Raw genomic sequence first — 12,917 nt, forward strand, 5'->3', positions numbered from 1 at the left:
GAAGATATTGCTGTAGATTCGTATTTCATGTCATGTATATTCTGTCTTTGCATTTCCTACTACGTTGTTTTCAATGTATTATTTATGTAGATATGCATTTTTATGATTTTTATAGGTACCTACCTATTATGTATTTTGTGCATTTTATGATGTCGATTTTGTGCACCTATATGCACTGTCAATGTGATAAGAAAAATTTTTTCTCTCATAATTGGCCATAAAATTTGGATTTTTTCTTTGTTATGTAATTTTGGATTTTGTTTCCTCCCTTTTTTGCGCTCGATGGTACTACTGTCAATTTTGAAGGTCCATAGAGAGACCAGTAGGTATGTTTCGTTTTGATTTTTATGTGTGCAAAGCATGACCAAACAAAATGAAATTTTTTTTTACCTATAATCGAAAAGGTCAAGGCTCATAGTGTCTCATTTAAATCGTTGTTGAATTTGCAGAGAAAATTAATTTCAATTCTAATTGCAAGTTTTTCATACGAAACAGGAAAACAAAGTCCAATTTAAGTTTTTAATGAAACACACGTTTAATGAATAGGTAACATAGGGTTGTTATTGTAATATGATTTATGATACTTTACTTTGTTAATTTTCATAACCATGAGCCCTGTAAACAATGCTGTTGTGTGTTGTTAGTAGATGCAAAATGGCGGTATGGTGAAAGCCTGGGGTTCTGAAACAAAAAAGTACACTTTTTAGCCAAGTTTTTGATCTCTGTCAACATGGCACAATTAGAGGCCAACCTTGGATCAATAAGTACCTACATATCATATTTAAACATGAAAAAAATAGATGAAATAAATATTTATTATTAAAATATTCAATATTAAATAAAAAAAATTATACAAAAAAATAACCAAAATAATTAATAAAATAAAAATTCATCTTGACTTCAACAATTGATACGTAAGTACATATATGGTTATCCCCAGGAGCAAACCCACGAAGGGGCATATGTGATATTCATGCGCTCCTGCACCATTTGTACCTATGCATAAGTAGGTCAACACTGATGGCTTAGAGCCAATGAGCTCAATAATAAGACGGCTAAGTGTGTTCAGAACCTTCTACTGGATAAGACTTTTTTTGAGGCAGCTCGCCCAAGTCCAAGCTTATGAGTTTGATGAAACAAATGAAATTTAAGAATTTGAATTTGCCTGGTTGCGTAATAAAATATCTGACATATCATAAGAATAATAAGTAATAAATAACCTGCTGATTTTTTTTTTTGATTTTTTAATCACATTCCTGAAACATTAAGAGCAATCATGATGCTTCTTTAAACTCCTTTATTGTTTCATTTAGGTATTAATGAAATGAACTGAAAATTGTTTGGACCATTATACTTATTGGTCAAAAAAATACTCTATTGAGAGTTTGTGGCATGAAACAGAAAAGTACCTACCTAATACATGTAATAACATAATAAGTACCACTAGTTCAATTTAATTTCTACTGTTTTGTAAGTATGTAGCACTAGAATTTTTTTAACAAACAAACATTGGTTTCGATATTTTTTCCTTAAAAAATTCTATTGAAAAAGCAAAATGTAAATCAATAAATAAATAAATAAATAAATAAATAAATAAATAAATAAATACCTATAAATAGAAAGAAATATTGATTTTTTTTTAAAAATACTCGTACGTTTGCTTTTTTGGTATCTATATGTACACTGTGCATAACCAAGCACATTGGTCAAAGAAAAACAAAAACAAAGTTTGCTCCCAGCTTTCTCAGGGGGCACGTGGGAGAGCTCCCATTATTTTCACATTGTCTCAAAGTAAGTACTCAACTTCAGCAGCGCATTCCTCCAAAACTATGATACTTTGATCAAAACTGATATCACAGTTCGATAGGGCATTGCTTTCTGAATTTCTTAAGCATTTTTGAAATTTTCAAAAGTTGAAAGTTGAACATTCAAATTGAATGTTCAAATTTTAAAATAGCGCTGTAAGTGGGAGCTACCATTTAAAATTTTGAAAAATTTTTTATAGATGTACCTTTTGATGCTTTTTTGAAATATTAAATTTTCGAGATGGGATCTTTTAATCGAGGGGGACCGCCCCTCTCCTGAATTTAGGCGAACCTTTCAAAAAAAAATCTGGGGCATGTGATATATCGAATTGTATGTTTTTGTGACGCTGAACAAGAATATGACGTCAGATTTTTGATTGAACCCATCCACAGCCCCCAGCACCTCCCCAAATGGGTAAGAGTTCAAAAAAGTGTTTTGTTCGTGTGACACATGGAATAGTATGTTTTTGGTGACGCTGAACACGAATATGACGTTAGATTTTTGATTGGACCACATCCACGACCCCCAACATTTTTTTGAAGTCTTACCTATTGGGGGAGGTTCTCTTCTGGGAGCCATGGGTGGGGTCAATTTGAAAAACTAAGGCTATATTTGTGTTCAGCGATATCGAAAACGTACTATTTCATATGTCACACAAATGAAACCATTTTTTTTCAGGTTAGCCCCTTTGGGGAGGTGCTGGGGGCCGTGGATGGGTCCAATCAAAAATCTAACGTCATATTTGTGTTCAGCGTCACCAAAAACATACTATTCCATGTGTCACACGAACAAAATACTTTTTTGAACTTTTACCCCATTTGGAGAGGTGCTAGGGGCCGTGGATGGGGTTCAATCAAAAATCTGACGTCATATTCTTATTCAGCGTCACCAAAAACATACAATTCGATATATCACATGCCCCAGATTTTTTTTGAAAGGTTCACCCAAATTTGGGGGAGGAGGTGCTTCCCCCCTCGATTAAAAGATCCCATCTCGAAAATTGAATATTTCAAAAAAGCATCAAAAGGTACATCAATGGGAATTTTTCCGGAATTTTAAATGTTAGCTCCCACTTACAGCGCCATTTTGGAATTTGAACAATTTAAAAGTTCAACTTTAAACTTTTGAAAATTTCAAAATGCTTAAAAAGTTCAGAATGCAATGCCCTTTCGAACTGTGAGATCAGTTTTGATCAAAGTATCACCGTTTTGGAGGAATGCGCTGCTGAAGTTGAGTACTTCGAGACAATGTGATAATAATGGGTGCTGCCCCTACCCACCCCCCGGAGGGGGCTGGGACCAAACTGATTGCGGGTTTCTTACTTATTCAGTGGGTAGATATTGTAAAAAAAATTTAAGCGAAATCGAAAAACATGACATTCAAAATCGCATTTTTTTGGTTGAGTTGACATGGAATGACCCTTGAATAGATTTTTTAATATATCTCCTAAAAATTGAAACATACGCTTGTATTTTGAGATATCACGCAACTGTTTTGAAGAACTGAAGAAAAGACCGAATTTTGTAAAAAAAAATCCTGTATTTCGTGACGTCAGTGACCTGTTGAAGGAGTTGCAGAGCGATTGCTTACAAGGCAAAATGATTGATTGAACGTTTTCTTTCAATTTCATTCTATGATATTTTTCCTCCACTAAACTGCAGCAAAACTGTTGTTTGATGAAGCATCATTTTTAAAAACCACAAAAAAGACCTTGTGAGCCCAAGACCTTAGATTCAATTTTCAATTTTTATGTTTTTTAATCAGAAAATCCATCCGCAATAGAAGTCTATCAAATTTTACTCAATTACTCATCATCATCACTTACCTAATATTTCTTTTCTATATACTTTCTTACTCATTTGTTATTACGTTAGATACTATTTAAAAAAACAAGACAAAATAAAACAAAATGTAAATTGATTGAAATAATATATTTCAATCATGGATGAATAAAATCATACATACCTATGTATTATCTAACTATAGATAGATTATGTACAAAGAATATTGCAATAACTCGATACAGTCATTTATTATTTTATGGTGATTAAGATTAACAGCCTGAGCATTTCATTTTTCTTTTCTGCAATATTCGAGCGATCACTGAAATTACTTTTCCATTTTCTTCAAAATCCACGTACGTAAGTACCAATACCTTCAGCATTTATATCACTAACATCAGATCATCAAATTCAGTACCGACTTACATAATTGTTTTCTTCATTTCTCGAGCATTATAATTTTTTTTCCAACCACCTGCTTCCAGAACATTCACTATACCATCAACAATCTTAAATTTTTGCATACAATCAATCTCATAATCATTCTTCAAAAATTTAGCCTATGGATACTCGTATCACTGGTTAACGAACAACATGCGATAGTTGGATACATTAAAATATCTATTACAAATTTACAAAAATATTCATCTTCCAAATTCAACAAAACCTACCTATTTTTCAAGGCACGAGAACTATTCCAATAGTGCTGCATCTTTTCAACGTGAAAATATTTCGTATTTATAGCACGTGCTCGAAGCACATTTATCACATATACGGATAATGGAAAATAAACTTACAATCTCATTCTTAACCTTACCTATTTCGGAACAACTCTCAAATACCTCATACGAGTCATTTGTTTGAATCCGATGGAATGAAACAACGTAATAGATTTCGTATTAGTTTCCACAATCGAAGCATAAGGTGGAATACCTTCTTCGACCATTTTCCTGGCCATCATCATTACCAAAATTTTAGCATATCCGTGCCTTCTGACATTCTCCTTAGTATACAACATTCCTATAGCACCGTAGTGAGCCTGCATAACCCAAGCTAACGGTTCGTTATCAAATTTGGAAAACACTCCGAACGAGGGACCCGATTCGATCGAGTTTATAATATCTTCTTTAGTATGGATATCCGTCAATGGCCAAAGATCATAGATTAAATCGACATCATCCATAGTTAATCTCGCAACGTACACATCGTCCGGATATCTGCAACATTTCAAAAAAAAAAAATTGATTAATTTCCGCGGAAATGAAAAAATTTCCTTCTATTAATACCTATCGCAAGTTGAAGAGATAAAAAAAAAGAAATTCAATCAAGTAATTTACATTTTGATTGGTTTTAGCAAAAACATACGAGATCATGGCGTGATCGTTCCATTGCCCCTGTTCTGGTTGCAAAATTACTTACGCGATCGAATAAAAAACACGATTAGCCGGTTTGCATGGGCGAAATGAAATAATTAAATTAACACAACACGTGTTGGTGACATTGATCAGTAGCTTCTGTTAAATTGAATAAAATCGCCCGATTTCCATGACATTAAATTTCCCTTCATTAATTACCTTCTTTCAATTTCTACCTACCTACGTGTTAAATTAAACCATGTGCAATTTTAATAGACGGTAATTTTCTTCAATTTGGGTATCGTACATTGTACGCCTAATCTCAATCTAACCAATTAACTCACCCGGTATCGTAATCGATGGTCAGGTCTGGATGTAAAAAATGTAAACTCGATTCTACGTAAGTCGATGTACCGAATCCTTTTCTTTTCACTACATCTCCTACTAGATCGAAATGTCTCGGCATGACTCCTTGTAAAACAGGTAATTCATTCCAGTTGATTTTCTTGGTTGTCAAAAGCACATTTTTTAACTCTGATTCGTATCCTTCTAAAGCGAAAAGTACTAAACCAAATGTTCGATGGCCCTGTATAAAAAAAAAAAAAAAAAAAAAAAAAAGGTTGAAAATTATTTAAAACGAATTAAGTATATCATTGACTTCTTTACTAAGCGATGAATGTAAAATTTTACTCTCTCTCCTTCCAAATTTTTGATTATCGACATAATTTAAATTGGTAAATTTAAACTTACCGATCTTAAGATTCCAACAAAAATGCCACTTTCGGTATTATCTTTGTCATATAACAGCGACACATCAAAGGAAGGATCTTTTTTACGCCAATCGTAACATGTTTTTAAAAATCCACAGGTCTGTAACAGAAAAAAAAAATATCCAGGTCATAAAAGGGATGTATAAGGTATTGAAGTCACCCATAAAATCAAAGCTTTTATGTCAAAAAACGAGAATTAAGAAAAAAAATGTTGAATTCGTGCTTTTTTGCATTACTTAAAGTTGAATTTCTAAACGTACGTAGGTACATATTTATTTTTTTTTTAAATTAAAAAAAAAATGATATCGAGCCAGGTTTTTATCACACAAAAGATGATTTTCCGGGCAACCGGTACATATTTTTTTTGGTAATCTATCTACTATAAAAAACCAAACCTGGACTGACTAGATCAAATAATCCACATTACAAAAAAAAAAAAAAAAAAAAAAAAAAAATGAATACTCACATAACCAGAAAATGGCCATTCACGCCTCATAACTTGGTAAACGTTATCAATCTCGTTTTCTGGAATAGCTTGTAAAACATCATCACGAAATTCTGGCATGGTTCCGGTTCAATGTCTCAATATCTGCTGAATAGACAAACAGGTGCATGAATATATTATTCAAATAATCAAAATACAATATTAAAGTAGGTACATGATACCTATCTACAAACTGCACAAATAAATAAGCTGAAGTTTAACCTTTATAATCGCAAATGAGATTAGGTATTTTTTTGGCCATCAAGTGAAAATTTTTTTTATCAAATAAACAAATCGAGCCATCAATTTTAAAAAGTACAAGTACCGCAAAATAACTCATGAATAACTTTACTGTAACTTATGCGTACAAATATTCGAGTGCTTTCGTACGTAAGTACATTCAATACCGCAAAATTTCATCGATAAGCTAAATTGTGTAAACTTTGAACTCGATGTGCATATTTTTATCAATATTGATAATTATTTTGAAAAACCCTACGATCTCAGAAAGGTCTCGCGAAAGGAAATACAAAGAGACATTGTTCTTAAAAATTCAATATCAAAATAGATTATACCTGTAGAAATCTTGCACATTGTACCAACTTTTCAAGTACTTACCTTACAGTGTTATAATCAGTTCAAATCAAACGTAGGGAAATACCTACGTACATTTTTAATGGCTTTTTTGTTTTTAGAAAATCGATTTATATTTCGAAAGGGTATGTGTATTTATAGGTATACCTGTATGAAAATTGCGTAAGCCAAGTTGAGATAATTGACGTATGATAATCCCTACCCTATAATTCCCTTTAGAGCTTTTAACCTGCTTTATTTTTGATTACTCCGTTCCGCTGTCTGGGTTAAAAATACATATCAAGTTTTTTTTTTTTGAAAAAAATGTTAATGATACTCGTATTTTTTTGAAGTGATGGATTGCAATTTTTAAAGGAATTTATTCTTGAAAAGATGAGTAGGTTGTGAGGAGGAGAAGGAGGAGGATTGATGTGAGCTCCTTGAACCCCAGACGTCATTTCGCCTCAAATCCTGATCTAAATTTTGTGAAATTTTTGAAGATTGACCCTAAAAAATTACCTACAATGATTTTTAAAAAATCGCAAGGTAGGTACATTGAATTTAAAATAACTGACCTATCTGATTTTTGACCTAAATATCTACTTTACATTACATAAGCATACTTACTTACCTACTTATCTAAAAAATGAAGCCTCTTGGTGGACAATTTTCATTTTTCTGGGTAGAACTCTTGTATTTTTTTTTCATCACAAAAAATAATTTTTGCCAAAAAACAAGGATTTTATGAGAACAACGAATAGAAATAAAATTGCAGAGACTTTGTTTCTGATATGTGCTCGACTGCTCGTATATTTCGAGCAAAAATTAAAAATTGAATTATATGAGGAATTTTTCAAGTTTTTTTTTTTTAGTTTTTTTTAATAGACCGTCTGCAAAGGTAGGTATAACTACATTTTTTTTTGAAAAATGGTTAATAAATACAATAATAGATACGTATTATGAATTGTTGAGAAGTGAAATGAGCAAAAAATTGAACAAATTTTGAAACGGTTTCAGGAAAGCGAGTTTTTGAAATAAAATAAATTGTAGAAAGATTTAAAAAAGCTTTTTGAAAACAACCAATGAGTACAAATGATAGTAATAATCCACTGTATAAAATTAAAAAAAAAAAAAAAAAAAAAAAACAGAAAAAATATTTTGTAGTTTGAATCAGATTAGTAGGTATTACCTATACTTACATTACGTAATGCTACACTTGGTTAATTAACTAAACGAAGACACAAAAGTCCAGAATAACACCTCAGCTATTTAAAAGAAAAATTATACCACGTAAAAATACACATGAAAATTAAAAAAAAAATGATCGAAGTCGGAACACGAGGTTTACACTACACAAGTCCAGTCACGTTATTTTTGAAATGAGCCACATTCGCTAATATGAACATACGACAAGGCACGAGACTACCGCGATACTCGTTTGAACAGAAATAGAGTACTTGACGTCAAATATAAACGTTTTCGCAATCTTAACTGAGAAGTCATAAGTTCCATAGGAATAGGATGTTAATGATTCGTAATCTCAAATCTGTTTCCTGAAGAATTAAGTTCATCTAAAATAGACACTTATCCAAATACGAGTATTAATACCTACCCATGCTAAAAAAAATAATATAAATGCACCCATAGGTAAATGGAGGCAAGGGTGGTAGAGAGGCTTTTACCTACTTGTGCAATTATGCACTTGAATTGTTTACTTTATAAAACCAAATACGATGTAAATTTTATTCTTCACTATTGAAACATTTCGTGCACGTAATTTTTAGTTGTCGTTTGTAACGAATTTCGATAAGTCAGCAAATTCCTTCGATTTCAACCTTCATGATCATGCCTACTCATGTGTTCAGTTGTTCTGAACTATATTAATAGGAGATATTTAAGAACAAATTAAAGGTTCAATCTCCTTCTCTCCTTTACTTCTTTGTATCATATGTCAATTGTTAACTGAATTTATATTTCAAAAATTAGCCCGAGAGACCAAGGTACTTAATCATATAGTTTTTGAAAAAAAAAAAAAAAACATAATTATGATACAACTATTATTTAACCATGTTGTGAGAAATCATTATGTTGTGAAAATGATGAAATAAACATTCAAAAAATAATAATCATCCATCATCCATCTAAACCTATATTTATAATGAAAATAATACAATTAATAATTATGTAGATAATGGAAGTTGACGATTGTTTTTTAAAGACTAATGAATTAAACCACCTACTCTTAATTTGGAACTTTTCCAATTCATCACCTACATTTTATCATGGTAATGTTATTATAGGCATATGAAAGAAACATAAAAACAATTTCTTTCTATAATATTTAAAAAAAAAAAAAAAAAAAAAAAAAAAAAAAGGTCAGTCGCATAGATACGTAAATTACATAAATGTCAGTTGTATGCCTATATATCCAAAGTCAAGGTCATGATCACATTTTTCATCAGTGAGAAGATTTTTCACTCCAAAATGTGAATCAAATCTACGCATTTGGCTTTCACTTGTCTTCTTAGGGTTCTGCATGGTTTTCATTTTCATGCTATGTACTTTTCAAGGATTCTATAAACCATTTCAACACATTTGTTCTGTACTCATCGTCATAATTAAATTGGAAAAAATTTAGCTCGTTAAGCCAATCAAAAATTTCTTCAAGCTTGAAAATTATTTTCAAACGTTGCTATTTTTATTTTTATTATTATTTTAATGGTGACGTAAATTATTCTATTTCAAATAATCGTCTACTACATAGTTGGAAAAAATGATGAAGGATGAAGAGGATTAACCTTAGTTAATTATTATGGTTACAAAGAAACATCGATATGAAACTGTTTGAATGCAGTCACATACGTATATTAAAGAAAAAACTTGAACGATTTCGCACGACATCGATAATGACTCTGAATTTTTGGCCATTGTCTAACCAGTAATAGGTACCGAAAGCATTTGGCACTCCTTTGACATTCCAAGAAGGAGGAAACAATCGAGATTCGATCTTTGGGTTTTGGCAAATGACAATAGGCCTAAATGTATACACAGCTGCAGGTCTAAAATACGGAAATACCACTAAGAAAGCCAGGTAGGTAGAGGTATGTACTTCCGTTGGTACTATAGAATTAGTCATTGCGTCTCACAGAAGAATTTTTTCATTTTTAAATTCACACTTTCTGTGTTCGAGAAAGCATTTTTTTTTTTTTTTTTAATTCCACGAAGATGAAAATTTGTGATGATGATTTGTTACTTTTACTTTGGATCAAACTAGGAACTACATACCTAATTTAAAAATTTGCTTCCTCATTAAAAAAAAAAAAACAAAAAAAAAACATATTTAACCCAACAATAAGTATTACCATTTTGATCAACTTTTTCATAGATTACTTTATATAGGTACATAATTATATAATGTACTTTGATAATTTTTGTTGAATTCTTGAACATTTTAAAATTAAACTAAAATTTCAGCCATGAAGATATAAGTACCTACTTAATTGAGAAATTCATCAGAAACGTATAAGTAGGTAGGAAGAAAAAGTGAACATTTTTTAAAATCTCAATAATTCCAAAAACTCAGCATTAAAATACATAAGTATGTATTTTCAATGCAAATTGAGGGACGATTTTTTTTCACCAATCGCAAAATGTTTTTAAAAAACACCGCCGTTTCGTATTTTGTAAACAAAAACAGTCTGTCGAGATGTCAAGTTCAAAAATGAAATTATCGTTCGAATCGAAATGAACACGATTTTGCGCACATAACATTTTAAAATGAGTAAGATGAATTAACATTATTTGGTAGGTAGTTTGGTACTTTGGTTTCAAATTGTTGCCAAATTTTATCAAGTTGACTTACTTATTTAATGATGAAAAAAACGTACGCAGACGTCACGTGGCGCCGGCATCACTGTTCAGTGATTCTCAATAAAAACGTGTTTAATGTGTGCCTAATATGGGAGTCTCGTGTCTCATTCAATAGAAGTAAAATTTTTCCATCTTATGGTCTCGAAATCGTATTGGTAAAATATATTCGAAAAATTTTGGCATTGTTTTTGCTCATGAATTATTCAACTGTCTGAGTGTAGAACATCTGTAGAGTAATCTGTAGGTATAAGAGGTGTATACTACACTTACTTTGTAGATACATCTACCGCCTGTTACAATTTTATTGGTACGTAATACGTTATGATGAAGTACTCGTACATATTTACTCGATGATGAATCTGAATGTTTTATTTGAATTTTGACCTTTGAATAAATTACTTAGATACCTATTAAAAGCAATTTTTTTTAACACATTAGTCATAAGTAGTACGTAAGTAATGAAAATAATGTAAAGCCTTTGAAGTTTGAATATTAATACTCGATAATTTTTTCAATATAATATGTAGGTAAACAAATAGCAATCAAAAGTCATGAATCATGATTATGAATACAATTGTTTATGATGTAGGTATAAGGTACATACTTTGGTCTCAATAAATTCTATAAACCCAATTACTTCCGTACCTATATGGACAGGAGCAAATTGAAGGAAGGTAGGAGGGGAAAGTCTGAATTCCAAACAAATTTTAATCCAACTTTGCATTTTTTTTTCGTTTTTTTTTTTTTTTTTTAAGACGAGATTATGAAAAAGGAATGATTTTTGAGAAAAATTGGGTCCATCTCATTCCTATTTTCGAGCTGTAAATCTTATGAAATTGCATTAGTATCAAAAATTAATATTCAGTATATTTTGGGCATAAAATATGCACATTTTTGCATAATTTTAGCAATTTTTTCTTCGTTTGCCTTTTCAGTGTCTGAAGGATAGATTCTTTCTAGCTTTCCATTCTTATATTACTTTTCAAAAAATTTAAGATAACTGCAAAAATATTCAAATATTATTTTTTCACGCTAAATGAATTCCGAGAGAAGGTAATTTCAATTTTTATGAACACACAGAGAGGAGGGTGAAGGGATTTGAACATAAAAATAGGTATAGATAAGTGAGAGATAATATCTACAATAATGTTCACTTTCATCCATCGGCATTGTTTTCGAATAGGTACCCATTGGCTTCAGTCAAGTATACTACTCGAATAGTCCGAGTGCGCAAATTTTAGTGATTAAAAAAATTATGTATAATCTAAATGCAAAACACTCGTGATCTGCACGTGAATTTTTTGTAAATAAGTGACGCACATAACGCACCCATCTATGCTTCGTGTATAGTCGGACAGATCAAACTTAATTAACGCTCAGCTGCCTCTCGGCGTAAAGATAATCACCTTTTTTGAATTTTTAATTTCAAATAAAAATGCTCGGGGCATATTGGAAAATTTTGGCAACTCGTGTGTACCTATTTGTAAATTCAAGATGAGTGTAGTTTTTTTCCTTCTTGAAAATTAGATTTGAAAAATCGCGAAGGACGATTCGAAGTAATTTTTTAATTTTAAATACCTAACTAATCTACTAACGAACCCGTATTGTGGGGTAGAAGTGAAGTGTAAGGAGAAACTACCTATCGGAGATTTTCAGTAGCAGTACCTAATATGTATAGGTAAGTTGTTTCTGCGTGCTATTGGTATTTTTCATAGATTGATTTGTAAATAATTAAACAAACAAAAATACCCAGCTTAGGTTCATTAAAAAATTGTTATTTTCATTTTTGAATTTATGGAAGTTTCAAACCGGGATTTCTTGTACTTTACAGATAAGAACTGGCCCAGCGAAGCAAGAGAAAAAGTTTTCAAAAATCCGGGTTTCCAGAGGTAAAAACAATGTTTAAACAAATTAGTTTACTTATTTCTTTTGATCCAAAATCTTAGAATTTGAATGATGAGTTTTTTTTTTAAATTTTAATTTTGAAAATGAACAAGCGAGGTCCGCGGGACCTGGCAAGAGGGTTCCCCAGATTTGGATAAAAAAATACAGTGATTAATTTTTTTCAAATTAAAATTCTGTTTTACCCTACACAGGAATGAATACAAATCATCGACCTTTTATTCCCTATCTGGACAGCGATTCCAATCGGGTTTCAAGCAAATATCTGATGCAAACCTCCCAATTTGAGTTTGTAAAGAATGCCTCTGCGCATTGCGCGAACTCGTCTCTTACCTTACCCCACTTACCTCACGTATGATCCTAATCCATCATGATC

At 31.4% G+C, this 12,917-nt stretch overlaps 1 protein-coding gene across 6 annotated transcripts; it reads right to left on the bottom strand.

Moving 5' to 3' along the window:
* Positions 1 to 3,718: 3,718 nt before the first annotated feature.
* LOC135842906 (glycine N-acyltransferase-like protein 3) lies at positions 3,719 to 8,263 on the bottom strand. Of its 6 annotated transcripts, none has more exons than XM_065360591.1 (5): positions 7,959 to 8,263; positions 6,179 to 6,304; positions 5,693 to 5,812; positions 5,287 to 5,528; positions 3,719 to 4,804 (listed from the first exon to the last, which is right to left on the bottom strand). In XM_065360591.1, the coding sequence occupies exons 2-5, from the start codon at positions 6,275 to 6,277 to the stop codon at positions 4,405 to 4,407; spliced, it is 861 nt and encodes a 286-aa protein (XP_065216663.1). In that variant the 5' UTR covers positions 6,278 to 6,304; positions 7,959 to 8,263; the 3' UTR covers positions 3,719 to 4,404. The 6 variants fall into 6 exon arrangements, with proteins under 6 accessions (XP_065216663.1, XP_065216662.1, XP_065216660.1 ...); XM_065360590.1 differs by having other exon boundaries at positions 6,179 to 6,301; positions 7,969 to 8,261; XM_065360588.1 differs by having other exon boundaries at positions 7,969 to 8,261.
* Positions 8,264 to 12,917: the final 4,654 nt, after the last annotated feature.

The sequence above is a fragment of the Planococcus citri genome, chromosome 4 (genome assembly GCF_950023065.1).
Source record: "Planococcus citri chromosome 4, ihPlaCitr1.1, whole genome shotgun sequence".
NCBI lineage: Eukaryota > Metazoa > Arthropoda > Insecta > Hemiptera > Pseudococcidae > Planococcus > Planococcus citri.

Bases quoted from the DNA above. Each gene is read 5' to 3' on its own strand.
- LOC135842906 (XM_065360591.1), bottom strand. From the start codon at position 6,277: ATGCCAGAATTTCGTGATGATGTTTTACAAGCTATTCCAGAAAACGAG. The intron at 5,529-5,692 runs GTAAGTTTAAAT...TTTTTTATACAG, and splicing joins TTGTTGGAATCTTAAGATCG to GGCCATCGAACATTTGGTTT. The intron at 4,805-5,286 runs GTGAGTTAATTG...GAAATGTTGCAG, and splicing joins ACCATCGATTACGATACCGG to ATATCCGGACGATGTGTACG.